The sequence below is a fragment of the Ammodytes marinus genome, assembly GCF_949987685.1.
Source record: "Ammodytes marinus genome assembly, chromosome: 15".
NCBI lineage: Eukaryota > Metazoa > Chordata > Actinopteri > Uranoscopiformes > Ammodytidae > Ammodytes > Ammodytes marinus.
In genome coordinates, this window is record NC_137219.1 from 22,510,188 (window position 1) to 22,526,654 (window position 16,467).

At 39.3% G+C, this 16,467-nt stretch overlaps 1 protein-coding gene across 1 annotated transcript in view; it reads left to right on the plus strand.

The window, feature by feature from the left end:
* Positions 1–16,467, plus strand: part of LOC307261486 (ALK tyrosine kinase receptor-like) — a gene marked incomplete at both ends in the record, with an annotated part of 372,653 nt that overhangs the window by 284,052 nt on the left and 72,134 nt on the right. The window contains one exon of the mRNA XM_080042042.1: positions 13,508–13,639. Coding sequence (XP_079898168.1) covers positions 13,508–13,639 — 132 coding nt within the window. The remainder of the gene's footprint in view (positions 1–13,507; positions 13,640–16,467) is intronic.

Sequence of the window (16,467 nt, forward strand, 5' to 3'; positions counted from 1 at the left end):
AATTATTGTTTTAAGTTGGTTCCAAAGGTTTAAAAGGTGTCATTACATGGAAGTCTGGTTCATTTGTACGTTTACATAGTGGTTTCTTCGAGAAATGTTGTAATACAATATAGATTGAGGATCTTTCAGAGGATTTTCAAATCAGTGAGAGAAAATGTGATTTATTTAATTTCTGCCCTCTTGTGTTGCATTCTGAGTGGTGACATGCAACAGTCTAAGAGTCATAAGTCAGAACTTTCCTCCACTTACTGTCAATCCATACAAATCCATGCCATTTACATACTGTACATAAATGATGTCTTAATCAGCCTTCCTTGTTATCCCTTGAATCTCATTTAACAATGTCCTTTCCCTCTTAGTTGTTTTCTTCAGCAGAAAGGCGGCGATTACTCAAGCCAGTGAAGTTCGAGGAGATATAGTCAATACAGGATAAATAAATGGAGTGGTGTCTGAATCCTCTCTCCGTACCCTTCCACTTTAATTAACTCATCAGTCACTGGGCCAACAAGCAATCCAATGTGTTGCCCCTAAAGTGACTTGTGTGGTTGTATGCCTGTATCTGCGCAGCTCATCCTCCTTGACAGGAATTTACAATCCCACCTTCTGCTCGTATTCCTCTGATGGGGTTTGGCATAGTTGTGTTAGAACACGTAATTATTAAAGCTCAGCAAACCTGTCAATGAGCCAGTTAGCCTCCCACAGTTTCCCCATCCTGGAAGTAAACCAGAAGAGACCACTGTGATGACTGACAAGCTCATTATTAAATTGTATCAATAGTGGATTTGACTTTGCCTGCATAGTACTACTTTGGCAAGGCAGAAGGTTGTGTTCCCTTCACACTTATAACAATGTTTGTCCACTGAAGAGCACATCCATATTAGTACTCGTGTATAATCCTGCAAAAACTGTCAAAATCCGGGGGCGCCCTTAGCTCGGTTGGTAGGGCGTTCTCCCCCCCCCCCCCCGGGCCGGGCCCAGCAGCAGACCCGGGTTCGATTCACGCCCGCGGTCGTTCTCTGCATGTCACTCCCCTCTCTTCCCCATTTCACCTCTGTCTCTCTGCACTATCAATAAAGCATAAAATTGCCCAAAAAAATATCTTAAAAAAATAATAAAAAATGTCAAAATCCATTTTTCCAATTGGATGTGGAATAGACAAGACAAGGCAAAGCGATAAATCCCTTGGGACTTTGAACCAGTGACCTTCCCTTCCCTGGCACATTTCCCTAACCACTACACCTTGCTGCTGCAGGCCCTTAATGGAGCGTTACAGCAAGTCTATACTCTGCGATTACGTACACTGCATGCGTGAGGGTGTCCCCAGGCCCATCAATCACACACTGACCTGTGGAACCAATGAGAGGCATAGCTTTGGAGAGAGCTGTTGAAGTGGACAGAGTGGTTGACATATGGATGGATGGTTGGTGTGGTTTTGTAGAGGAAAAAAACATTCAGTATCAGCGTGTTACTGAATCTCGCCTGTATATACAGTATGCACAACACCTCTAGCATAATTCTTTTATTGAATTTTCAATTTTGCTTCGACTGCATGAATACAATAAAATCATCATTGGAGTTGTTGTTATGGGTAACAAGCACATACTGATAATATACAAAAATATATATTCAACAAAATTATATTCAACAAAATTTAAATCCCCAATATAATGTTTTTATGAGATCAAATTAATGTCAAAATTTAAGAAAATCTATAAGGGTTTTGGAATGTCATAAGAGTGACACCATGGCCCATAAGCATGAGTGATAAGAGTATAACAGATGTCATATTTTACTGTCAGTATTTTGAAGATTCATAAGTATGTGCTCATCAACCCATAGATGTGTGCAGACTGCTGGAATATTACAGGTATTGTGTTTTGTTCACCCTTGTTGTGAATTTAATTTTCCTCTGACACACCAAATAAACATATGCTCTTTCATAGGATTTAGCTCCCACATGATTTTCAACTTGAAGCTCTGTGAAGCTCTCAGTAGCTGGATCAAACTTACAAAATAAACTTTGTTCACTGCTAATTCATACAGTATTAACATTCACAGTTAGAAGCCTCTGGCTAAAGACACTACAGGCTTTCATGTTTAAATTGATCAAGCCAAATATGCAGCTCTTAGTTCACAGATCCACATGGTTTTTAAACTATTATACTTTATATTTTTGGATAAAGATTAATGTATACATCTAGATATTTCTTATGAGTTATATGTGTGCAAACAAATTTTCAATATATTATTAAATGACATAGTAATGGCATTCAAAAAACAAATACATTTTTTGACTCCTATAAAGAACCGCTAAAAACTGCTCTCTGTAACGCCTATCAGTTCAATGTGCCATATATATATATATATATATATATAAAAATTATAAAAAATATAATATAAACATTATAGAAACTTACGTTCATAATAATTACTTGGAAATAATGTATTATTTGTAAACTTGTTTTTGTTTTGTTTACTATTTATGGACTGTTGGATGGAAAATTGGATAAGTGAAAATGATCAAATCTTAGAACTTTTTTTTTCTTTCTAACCTTGGGATACATGGGAAAGTTGGCACCTATGAGTTTGACTCAACTTGCATATTATTGGCCGCCCATTGTCACACATTCAGTAGTACAGCTGATGTTACATATTTTATCCTTAGCAAAACTTGCAGCTGACCAAACAGTGTGTATGGTTAATGACTAGGTAAAAGCCATTGTCTGATCTGGAATGTGTGCTGAAACCACAACCTGCTACATGGTATTTCAAGTGTATGTGTTCAAAAGAATGCAATACCTGTTGGATCAAGCAATATGTCTGATGATTCAGTGTATTTTTGAAGTTGTATTTAGTAGAGTCTACTAAATAGACCATATGAATTGTGTGAATTGTTCTAAGAGGTAGTAAGTTTAGAATGTACTAGGCATTTATGGCATATTGCCCATTTTGTTTATGTCATCAAGTCAGGACATTGTATATAACCCTTCTAATTTGAAAAGACCTAAGACCTAAGCAGAGTTCTACCTTTGCCTTTTAGTTCATAATTTCCACTGGTCAAATGGGTGTTGAACATTTGCACTTCAAAGGTAATTCCTATTAGCTATTTGATTTCCCCATTGTAGCAGACTTTCAATTCGAGGGCTTGGAGCAAAAGGGGCGTAAGTGACATATTTTGCCAAAATGACTTTTATATATAATTTTAAAGGTCTTGATAAGTTCTATCAAATGGTGAAAGAATAACGTCACTAAACATTTTACTTTTTTAAATAAAGGCTAAAAACATAAAGGCGTAAGTGGAAACCTTCAGTTGAGTTTGGAGCAAAAAAGGCGTAAGTGCACTGAGCTTGGCGCACAAAAGGCGTAAGTGCATCATAAATAGGCTCAAGAGCTGACAATACTCGTATTGGCTTGGAGCGAAAAGGGCGTAAGTGACATTTTCTGAATTTTACAGGAGAGCAAAAACAAACTTTTTATTGATCATAAATATTTAAACAGCATATGAAATCAATCTCTACTTTAATAGAGATTAGGCTTCAAGGAATTAATATTTAATAAAAAAAAAAAAAAAGATTTATTAAAATAAAAAAATTAAAAAAGTGTTTATTTTAGTGTCCTATGTTCTCCATCATATGTGGGTATATCAAATTCTCCAAACATATTCAAAAACACCTTTTCTGTAGTATAAATGATGGTCTTTTCTGCAATCCCTCCATATTGTCAGCTCTTGAGCCTATTTATGATGCACTTACGCCTTTTGTGCGCCAAGCTCAACTGAAGGTTTTCACTTACGCCTTTATGTTTTCAGCCTTTATTTCAAAAAGTATATTGTTTAGTGACGTTATTCTTTTACCATTTGATATAACTTATCAAGACCTTTAAAATGATATATAAAAGTCATTTCTAATCTCTATTAAAGTAGAGATTACTTCCATATGCTGTTTTTTGTTAAAAATTTACAATCAATAAAAAGTTTGTTTTTGCTCTCCTGTAAAATTCTGAAAATGTCACTTACGCCCCTTTTGCGCCAAGCCCTCGAATTGTAACAGGGTAGTGGTGCAGTCAGAGTGCCCCTTAGGATACACAATCTAATTGAGTTCCTCAAACAGACAAGGTTAGTGAACATGTTTATACAATTACAATATAAAATCAAATTAGATTACATTCATTCATATATTTTTAGTCTGTATTTATTGCTGTCTGCAGGCATTAGTGCTTGGGGTCCTTTTTAATGTAGGTATCTTATGCATAACATAGGTTCTGTTTGGCTCCTACCATTTTTAATGAGAACATTTGTACAACACTGATGTTCACATTACATGATATGTTTAATGAGGTTAGTATCAGAGCAGATAGCAAATCCAGCATACAGCTGGACTTTCACCACACTTTAATGAATTTGCGGTTATATAACATCCCCGTTTTGAAAAAGGAATTATCTCATTGGTTTGAATCAATAGAAATACCAAGTCCTGTGTTGATTGGCTACCTGCAATCCATTCTACACATTATATGAAGTTCAAAGGGTGTGTTAAACATCTGCTTTTAAAAGCCCTGTCTTTCTACATAGAGTTTTCATAGATAACTCCCACTAAAAATGAAGGTCTTTTGTTCCTGCAGCAGCTAGGCTTTTTAATCATGACTGCTGATTTGATTTGATTGTATTACTGCACATTGCTCATTTGCACATCATAGTATTGTTATATTGTTATTTATTCCCTTTTTTAACCTTCAATTTTTACTATGGTAGTGGACCACACTCCCCCTGTGACTATGCTTGTTTTATGTTGTTACTGTATTCCTGTTTTGTATGTTGTACAGACTATGGTGGCAAACCAGTTTCCCCATTGGGGATCAATAAAGTAAATCCTATCCTATCCTATTTCATGTCATTTATAATGCATAGGATTTATATTGAGTCTAATATTGAGTCTTGACAGTAATTTGTGCGCCCCATTGCCTTTTTTTTTTTTTTGCCACATTTTCGCTTTTTGGAAGTTTGATTTTGAAAGGGACACACCAGGAAATGGTGAAACTACAGCGAAAGCTGCCAGTATGAAGTCAATATCACTCTCAGCAGAGTATTTCTCTATCAGTTAAAGCAGCGAGACCAGCATCTCTCTGAAAAAAATAGGCGAGCCTCATGAGGTAAAGTGTAGCGTCGCTGCAGACTCGCCTCCGACGGGCATCGTCAGTGCGTCCGAGGTTGGATGTGTGGCCGCTCTAGGTTGATTACACGTTCGGTGAAAAAAAGTCAGACGCAGATGCGCAGTAGACGCGCAGTAGGGGTAGGATGTGTGTGGAGGCCGTTAGGCTTTTCAGCGAGCAGCATCCCCTCAACACAAACTGGGTTTCTGTTGCAGGCACCTTTCCAAGGCAACCTACACAGGCAGTTTCATTTTAAGATATTGGGTGTTAAGTGTTAAATGGCCCAGGGCACCAAGTGGAGTGTTCCCAGCCTACATAGCACAAATGGAACAGCTGTCTAAATCAACCCTAACCTGGCAGGGAGAAGGACATCTATGAGCATTGAGGACGTAAGCATCATTGAAGAACATTCATTCATTAAAGTGCTGTAAGCGGAATGGTTCTTTTAGCTAACTTCCTGTCAGTTACTGCAGTTAGCAGTCCCCTCGCTCGTCCCTACGTCACCACAGTAATGCATTGCGGTCTTCGAGCAGTGTGTTATCTAGCATCATCTCAGATCCATAAGTGTGATAAAACATGATAAAAACCATCAAAACAGACATTGGGAAGGATTTTTACCTGCTCCGCCATTGTAGGCGCATTCACCCATCTGTTGCTCTGGCGTGCACCGGCACTGAGACCATGGAGTGTATATACTATATATGAGTGAGACGAGTGTCGGTTTGTAGCGTTCTCTCTTCTGATTGGATCAAAATTTCGGGATACTACAATAAGTTTATTTGCCGATTACATGCAAAGCAGCTGACTGAGAGATCGGTTTTATGAAACGAGCAGATTATGTAAGTGATCACTGTATGAATAAAGAGCGATTTTACACTTATATTAACATAAATAAACCACTTCCTTCACCTTTAAGATAAAGCGATCCTAAATCCTATTTCATTCAGTAGAGGGGACATTTGTACATGGAATGCTGGCATGAAACTGGCCTTTGAGTGCACTTCTATTTCCCATTTTTATTTCAAATGGCAGGTTTTACTGTGTGCTAGATTATAATTACTACGTGGCAACAATATGCTTTCAATGTATTTTTTTTCTTTCTGTTGTCACTGAAGTCTATTAGAGATAGATTTCATGGACTCTGTTGGGACTCCCTAACCATTGGACCTTTACTGACTCCGATCTTCAATTGATACAAACGTCAACAAGATTGACAAAATGAAGGCCGTCTTTTGACATATACACAATCGTTCAGTCAGTAAACCAATCAATGTTGTAATTTTTTAAATGATTAAAGTTATAACTCCCTCAGAGGGGAATTAATCAATTACATATATTCACCACCCTTCATATTTTGAACGTTAAACTTAATGCGGGAGGTGATTTCTTATTTGTAATGGATACAAAACAAATTCCCTGTAATCTAACGGAAAAACAAAAAAAACACCTGAAGGAGCAAAGCCCTCAGGTAGGATGCTTATGGTCTTAAACCAAACCAAAGCTACAATCTCACCACGACCGCTTGATATGTGGGACATGTGCTTTGATATCAAATATGCTCTGTATACTTAGGTAGGGAATAATGTTTACATATAGCCTCAAAAATGAGAAAGGCCAGCATGTGATGCTTTGTGTATCATGAGTAACACACAGAAACATGACAATGTGAATGTCAGTCTTTTGTATATTTCAAAGAATGGACCAAACAGAGTGCAGAGAAAATCAAAATGAGCACAAAGGATAACAATTTTGGTCTTACTTTCCTGAAGGTGTAACAATATGAAATGTCAGACCACCTACTTTGTGAGCAATGCTACAATTGATCAATTGTATGATTAACTTTAATTCTGCCTCAAAATTGTCTGGCTGTAGTCTGTTTGTGCTGTTGCTTTGTTGCTCGTTGCAATCTTTACAATTAATAATCTTACATAGATGTTTGGTCAGAATGGATCAGTACAATTGCACAATGGGATGTTGATTTCCCCTTTTGAAAAAAAAAAATATTTTCAGTACTTTATGTAGAGACCAGGTGCAACTTATGTCTTGTGTAAATGTGTCCATATAGCTTCCCTAAGCTCAAAAGCAACCCAATGAAATGTCCTCATCGGAAGCAGAGGAGATATTTATACCATATCTGATATACATATGTTAATGGTCAATTTACATTGTAAGGGATTCACAATGCATGGGTTAGATTTTAAATCGTTACATGTGCTTTAATTTATATATGATCATTAATTATTATTTTCTTTTTTTTATATGTAAATGACAAAAGAGTACATCACAGCGCTAAACAAAATGCCTACAAAATCCATTAAAAAAGCACATTACATATCTGCATGGACATTACACTTATTATATTTTCATTTTCTATGTCAAACACAATCTTCGCTCCTGTGTTGCGCTGCTGTCTTTCCAGCAGGGAGGTAGCATGACAGATAGTGCTAGCAATTGGGTAGAGCTCTGACCGATCGAGTGTGGCTCTGTGCAGTTAATTGAATTCATGAGCGAATACTTCTTGTCCTGTCGACTGTCCAGAGGGAACCTCTGGAACATCTATCTTCAGCATCCGAGCCCACTGTAAATCTCCATGAATGTCTCCACACTCTGCCTTGTGTGGTGACAAGACAGAGGCGCCGCCATCTCTCGGCCCCTTGAGAGTTCCCTCCCCCATGACAGAGAACAGTCCCCGATTGAGGCATGTGAGATTATAGAATACAGACTAATACAGGAGCAGACTAGGATGATTTAGCTAACTACTGCTGCATTGTATACTAGATCCCATCAGGCCTTTGAACTTTTGTTGGGTTTCCAATCTGTGAATGCAATGCAAACAAGCAAATTACAAAGCCAGTCAATTATTCAAACTGTTGTGTTGTTTCGGGACACACAGAGGGATTTCAGGATATGACTGACATGTTTGCTCATCTGAATAAAAACAAATGCCATATTAATTTCAGTTTGAATTTACCCTCTCCGTGATTCGGTACTGAATTTTTGCAGCTCTGCTTTAACAAGGACACGTCTGTATTTAAATCTGCAAGCAATGTCCACCAAACCATAGCAAAGGTTTTTATTCAAATGGACGAGACAAACTGCTTTGCATCATCTCATGATATCCCGAAAGTGAGATAGTCCTCTGTCAGCGGAATCTCAAAAACATGTTATGCAAACATGCTTAAATGTTAAGCGTTGATTTCAGCTAGCGTATGTGAAAAAAGGGGAACCACTGCCTACAACCCAGTCTTTGTTCTTATCCTAATAGCACATTACCTTGGATTGTGACAAGTAGAAAATGCAAGTTGCTTCAATGACCTGACAACACACTCATCACCAGTGGTTCCCAAAAGTATTGGCCGGGAAAACACTTTATATACTAGTTATTTATTTCGCCTCTTTCCCTGACTTCACATATGTTCAACCACTAGTCCACCCTTTATTACGATCTTGTTCATAATTTGTGAGATTTTATTCAAGCTTTCAAGACACAACTTTCAAGAATACACTTTGGGCTTCTTGTATTTGTTTGCCTACATTTTGGCCACACATAATTTTATACCTGTTTTCTGTACATATTATATTTAAAGCATTCACTGATTTTCATTCTGTAAGTAGATTTCATAAAGGAATGTTTAGAAACTAGAGCGATTTAGGCTGGTAATCTGATCAATTGGATTTTCTGAAGAGGAAAACATAACTCCTTAATTTTTAAACATACTCAATGTTGACATGACATTATAAGATGCCAGAAGAATGTATTTAACTTAAAAATATAGAAAAAGTCACAGATGACAATAGAAAAGTAAGGATTAGGTTACTTTAGGTCATTAGGTGAAAGTTATTCAATTGCAGCACAAGACCTACATTTTCAAACATGTCATGTCGCAGTAATGTATGCACTCTAACATCTGGTAACACTGTAATTTTTTAAAGTGGACCTATGATACTTTTCAACTTTTATGACCTATAAACGTTGTTATAATGATTTATAGTCATGTTTAACCATACTAGCGTATCAAATAATTACGTACATGCATTTAGACGTATTCCCTGCTGACCGTCTGGGGTTGCTGTGCAGAGCGCCATACACTAGGGCAGCCGGTCGAGAAATCACGTGTTCAAATCGGTTAAAATTTCCTGCCATCGTGTCGTCACGATTCCGGATTTTTCCATATATGGTAATGCTGCAACGTGCTGGCGCCCACTGGCCATGCCCCCACCTTCCTGCTCTCAAATCTGCCCGCGTGCCGCTGAAATTTTTCCGGAAGGAGGGTAACCAATCACAACGGAGTGGGGTTTGCAGGAGGGGGGGAGGGGGCGGAGATGGCCGAAGCACAGTGTTGACAGGACATGCTGAATCGCCCAGATGAGAGGAAGCGTTTCCCGAAAATCTATATAGTGTTTTGTGATGTGATTCGCTCTATAGCAGTTTTTAACAAGAAATTAAGACCAGAAAAGTAGTATAATAGGAGATCTTTAAGATAAAACCTTCTATCTCCGCCTACTGTCACCAATGGAGTTTTACAGCGTATATTCATAGCATTCACATGTTCCAATTGACTCTTGTCTGGTAATATGGTAATTGCTAAGCAATTATTCACTGAACGTTGTCAACAATCCATTCTGATAAATTAAGCATTATAGGTCTTGGCTGATGGCTCTGTGTCTCTCGACTCCTCCTTGACATTCAGAGAAAGGCAAAACAAAGTTTGAGTAGTGATTTAAACAGCAGGGTGTCTTGTAGCAGAAGTCAATGTCAACGTAGGCCTTTGAATATAAAACCCTTTGGACCTTGAAATATACTGTGATGACTTCTGGAATGAGACCCATATTTTTTATGAAACCTTTATAAGCCAGAAGGCGTAAATCTGATTGACATACAGATGTATATCAGAAATATAAGCTAGTATACAAGTAGTAAAAAGCAAACGCAAAATGTTGTTGGTTAAGTGCAAAATGTTTGAATGTTGCAGTATAGAAGTTTCTTGATCTACTGTATACCACATTTATTTCCAAATTACTGTAATAAACGTATATACTTAAATACTCCAATCTTTGAATAGGTGTCCTTTGTTGATGTATGAAAGGTAGCAGTGCTTTTTTATCCTTCCTGCTTTTGAATATGTGTCACACGCTAAACCATACTCCTTTTACAGTTGTCAGCAGTATATACTGTATGGTATATACATGGTACATTACCTTCAAACTTGATCTTAATTTTGCCATTAACTGTGCACCTTCAGTAAAGCTTGTTTAAATTATGTTAGGACTAAATCTAAAGTGCCGTATATCTGTGTAAGATGAACTGTTTTCTAGTCAACATGTTGTAGACTGAAAATTACCCAGCTTTCTTTACCAGTGTAGTGTTTTCAGTTTTGTAATGTTAACAGCCATATACAGAGACACTAATTGTTAGCCATTTAGCTGTACCCAACAAGTACAAGACAACAACAAGTGCCCTGATTTATCTGCAGTGGCTCTAGTAACATCTCCAGCTCCTGACCGCTCATACATCATTCCCCTCACATAGCCAACCCACTGAGCACACGCATAACAGAACTCACTTACTCCCACAGGAAATCCATCCCCCACTGACCCACTTGTTTTCACAATTTGACAAGTGTGATTTAAGAACTGCGGTAGGCCAGGAGTGCAGCAGGCCCTGTCTGGCTGCACCTGTACCTGCCCAGGAGCTCAAAGTTCAGCCCCATCGGCACTTTGATACTTTTTTACTCCACTGTCATCAAACCAAGATAAATCAATGCATTTACGTATCTTACCCAAAGGTTTGGCTGTACTCGGGATAACGTTTTTCTTGATAAATCGTTTCTGCTTGCGGTGTCACCATAATACAGAGAGGAAGCCACTGAGCACAACAAAATACATAATGCATGTGTTGAGCATGGCTCAATACACATAGCAAAACCACATCTAAACCCACACAGTTGGTAATAAACAAACAAATGCAATAGAAATGGTATATTTTCTTTCTTTTTCTGTGCTCTTCTGTTATTGTCACATCTGTGTGACAAGCATGTGCACAGATCACAGCCTTTAGTTTGTAATATATGAGCTGAAAGAAATGTCATAGTGTGCCACAGCACTACACACAGGGTAGTCATTATCAAAGTAATTTACTCAGGCCCATGCGTTTTTTTAAAGAATTTGAGTTGGATTACTTACTGTAGACCATAGACAATAATGGACCGTGGGAGGCCCTTGCCTAATGTGTTTTGCACAGTGAAAAATCCCACCAACTCTTTCTAATCCGTGGAGTTGACTGAACCAGTTTCCCACTTGGCCTTAAGGTTTCTCGACTACAATAACACAGAGGAGTGAAGTGTGCTGCGAATCAGCCACAGCTGTGAAATTCCAGCCCTCTACTGCATCATGACTAGTCATTACTGTGCTATCACCATGCAAGAGTGTCATTACTGCAACCGAGTGGCTTAAAGGTGCTGTAAGCGGAATGGTTCTTTTAGCTAACTTCCTGTCAGTTACTGCAGTTAGCAGTCCCCTCGCTCGTCCCTACGTCACCACATTAATGCACTGCGGTCTTCAAGCAGCACATTTTCTAGCATCATCTCAGATCCATAAGTTTGATAAAACATGATAAAAACCATCAAAACAGACATTGGGAAGGATTTTTACCTGCTCCGTCATTGTAGGCACATACACATTCACCCATCTGTCGCTCTGACGTGCACCGGCAGTGAGACCATGGAGTGTATATACTATACTGTATATGAGTGAGACGAGTGTTGGTTTGTAGCGTTCTCTCTTCTGATTGGATAAAAATGTTGGGATACTCCAATACGTTTATTTGCCGATTACATGCAAAGCAGCTGACTGAGAGATCGGCTTTATGAAACACGCACATTATGTAAGTGATCACTGTATGAATAAAGAGCAATTTTACACTTATATTAACATAAATTAACCGCTTACTTCACCTTTAATGTGTGCATACATTTTTCATATATCTGTTCTTCTTAGCAGGTAATTCATATATTTAACTGTTCGCCTAACACATGTTGACTAACACATATTAAATTAAACATGGTACACAAACACCTTTGGAAGGGAAGGCATACTAGTAGATCCATTGTATCTGCATCAAACCTGCTAAAGCATGCAGCAACATAAACACATGTAACATTCAATGCTTTCATTTGTATCCATAATAGCAGTTCAATACACATCAGCCATGATTTCTTCTCTCCACTTATAGTATAGTAATATTGTCTTATCTTGTTTCAGGAGGGAATAGCTGGCTTGCCAAGCTAAGTGCACAATACAACTAACACATAATTGATATTGCTGATTATTAGGGTTTGGCATTTTTGGTTGTTATGTTTCTTTTCCCTCTGACACATTGCAATATAAATCTTTTTGTTTTGATTGATGCTAAACTTTATCTTGTCGTGGTACATTAGCGAGGCACACAATGCATTACACACCTTTTGTACAATAGCGTAGCATTACTGGCTAGCCTGCCAGCTCAGCAAACGGCATTTGCTCTTTGTTTGACATGTTCTACAACGTTATCAGATTTCTGACTCCAAGTTTGTCTAAATGGAGAACACATCTACATGATAAAGATCAAGGACACGCTACAGTAAGCAGCAGAGTCAATCCCTCAAGATAAGAATCACTTCTTCCTTCTTTTTTTCCCCTCATGAAAGAAAAACAAGATCCCCATCAGAGGATTGTTTTTGTTCTCTTTTCTGTGATCAGCATCTGACGATTAATATTGGAGTATGAGCAGTTCAGTTCTTACAATCTGGGGATACACCTCTCTGATTTGCATAGATATGCAAATATGTCCCAGGTTTCAGTTGAGTTGTTGAGGCGGCTGTGTGTGTGTGTTTGTGTGTGTGTGTGTTGTCCCTTTGTTCTACCTGCTGCAATATCTAGGTCATTGTTTTGCTGCTTGTGTTCCTTGTCTTATTAGATATGGATATGTACTGTATTCAAATCCAGATGCTTATTGAGCCTGTTCATTTTCAATGCTGGAGGCAGTCTGTCTGTGGATGTCATACAGGGGTTAAGTATATTCGCCTTTTGTCACTCACTGACTTGTATGTATCAACTGCACATTTCCCACTGTTCTTAATTCGTGTTTGTCCCTGATCTACTGATGTGTGTTTGTTTCTAACATTGCCTTATAACATTGCTATGTCTCCTCTGCACCAAAAGTAGATTTGTATTTTTGTTTGTGTCTCATTTCTTATTTTGCTGCCAACAAAGCAAGTCATTTTTTTCTAGCAAGAGGTAGGCCTACTGTGACAATAACTGTGTAATGAATATTCTAATATGACCAGTTTGTTTTTCTTATTTTTCCTCCTGCATTGTCCAGTGTCCTCCCCTGGCCCCAACATAACGCTGGAGGGCCAATACCACTGTGAGCAGGGACCGGGGATCCCTCTGGACAAACTGTGCGACTTCAACACAGACTGTCCACTGGGCGATGATGAAGGCAACCTATGTCGTGAGTACACTGACTTATGCATGTGTGAGTGCCATGTGAGAAGCACACATTTTTTTTAGTCCTACCTGCATGCAAGGATGTTCTTTTTTTATCACCCATAAGTAACCAGAATGAATTTCCTCCTATACCCTCAGAGCAGGTCCGCCTCCCATGTCGTACTTGTTAAAATGATTGCTTCTCCATTGTGCTCATATGTCTGCTGAAAGATAACAGGTATAATGAGAGGGTGAAAATGGCTAGCCAGGCATGGTTTCTCTTTCTACTATTCGGGAGAGACTTATCAGGGCTAATTGGCCCGATCTCCATTTGAATGTAATACGTGTGTGTCTAATGTTTTGAGACACACAAAGACCCACATGTCAGCATACATATTAGCACAAAGACAGTTTTTACACATACACACTTCAATCTGCAGCCATATACAGCAGAGTATTATATATTATGAACATATGAATATAGCCCTGATTGTTATTAGCCTACCGGATAATGTTCAAAATCGGACGCCTCTTTTTTTCTACATCTCCCCACATCTTTTCCACTGTGTGCCCTCATAATGCAGAGAGTGCACAGAGGCACATATACACACACACACACACACACACCCCAATTCTATCCGAGCATCATTATGTATGAACACGTTCTTCACTTTTAGAGTCACAGCTTCCCTCGGTTGATCTAAATCCAACACTACAGCTTCCCTGCATCTACAGAGAAATTGCTGCTTGCATCAAAGCTCAATGCTAACTGGAATTTAAAGTAGCAATTTGCTGTATTTTTTCTTTTTTTTTCTTTGAACGTAGAGATCATTGCTCGTACCAAAAATCACTCTATACACAGTAAGGCCAGTGCTATGATGGTTTTCTTTGACTGTTTTTAATATTGTAGCAAATCCTGCTGATGCTGCTAGCCAGTCGCTCTCTGATTGACCACATCACTTGCTGTACACTTACCTACAATGCTAGCGGAAATCACTTGAACACTGTTTTCTTTGATTTATTTAAACATTATGTAACTAGGTTAAACTAGCTAACTAAGATTAGGAAGCTCTTTTCTCCAAGGAAGACCTGGTCAAGCAGCAGCAACTGTAAGACAGTTCAGACAAAATACATTACAGTAATAATCACACAAACACTTACAATAACACATAAAATGCTGTCGTTACATTTGACACTGTATACATACTTTGGTAAATCAGGTAAAAGAATGATTCATGACATTTGATAATAGCATAGGTTCTATGTATTTGCACTTCATTATATGGAGCCTGTCAGGTTTTAACGGGCTGTGTCCTCTCGTCAACGTGTCATGGCAGACATCAGTAGAGTAGTGTCGACATTGAATTGAAAGTGACACGTGTAACTAAGTGACACTCATACTGAACATTCATAAAGAATAAGTTATGTTCATGTCAATTTTTATGAAATAGTAATGGCACGGTGACGCCGGCCTCATTCACACCTCGTTAGATTAAGTGTTTCAGGTTGAATCCATTTAATAATAATACATTTATTTTGTATGGCGCCTTTCAAGGCACTCAAGGTCGCCTAACATGCATAAAAAAGGCAAAAACACAATTAAAACAAGTTTAAAAAGCACAGAGCTTGCAGCAGATTGTCAGTCCATGGGTGAGTATGCCTGCCTAAATAAGTGTGTTTTGAGGTGGGATTTGAAGGTGAGAGGTGAGTCCATATTTCTGATGTCCGGGGGAAGGCTGTTCCAGAGGTGTGGGGCGGAGCGGCTGAAAGCTCGAGCCCCCATGGTGGACAGACGAGCTGGGGGGACGTGTAGGTTGATGGAGGTGGCGGATCTAAGTGACCGGGTGGGAGTATTGATTTGGATGAGGTCAGACAGATATGGGGGGGCGAGGTTATGTATGGCATTGAATGTATTGAGGAGGATCTTATATTCGATACGGTGTTTGATAGGGAGCCAGTGAAGTTGGTGCAGGATGGGGGTGATGTGACAGATGGCAGGGGTTTTGGTGATGATACGAGCAGCAGCGTTTTGGACCAGCTGGAGTTTATGGAGGAGTTTGTGGGGGAGTCCGAACAGAAGGGAGTTGCAGTAATCCAGGCGTGAGGTGACTAGAGAGTGGACCAAGATAGCGGCGCTGTTGGGAGTGAGTGACGGGCGGAGGCGGTTGATATTTCGGATGTGAAAGTAGGCGGACCGGATGGAGTTGTTGATATGGGTATGGAATGATAGGGTGCTGTCGAGGACGACACCCAGACTCTTAACCTGAGGGGAGGGGGAAACTGAGGTGTTGTCAATGGAGAGGGTGAAACTGGGTTGCTTGGTGAGTGTGAATTTGGAGCCAATGATGGCTATCTCTGTTTTGTTGCTGTTAAGTTTGAGGAAATGGGAGGAGAACCAGGATTTGATTTCCTGTAGGCAGGCACAGAGGGAGGGGGGTGGGAGGGTGGATGAAGGTTTGGAGGAGACATAGAGCTGGGTGTCGTCCGCGTAGCAGTGAAAATTAATGTGATGTTGACGGAATATTTGACCAAGTGGGAGGAGATAGATGATGAATAGGATGGGGCCAAGGACAGAGCCCTGGGGAACACCGGAGGAGAGGGGGGAGGTATGGGATGAGAATGATTTTAACTGAATGAATTGAGTGCGGCCAGAGAGATGAGAGTGGAACCAGTCTAGGGGTGTGTCGGATATACCAATGGAGGCAAGTCGGTCGAGGGGGATGGAATGGGAAATGGTGTCAAAGGCTGCTGTCAGATCAAGGAGGATGAGAATGGATAAATGTCCAGAGTCTGCTGCCATCAGGAGGTCGTTAGTGATTTTTATGAGTGCTGTTTCTGTGCTGTGACGGGGGC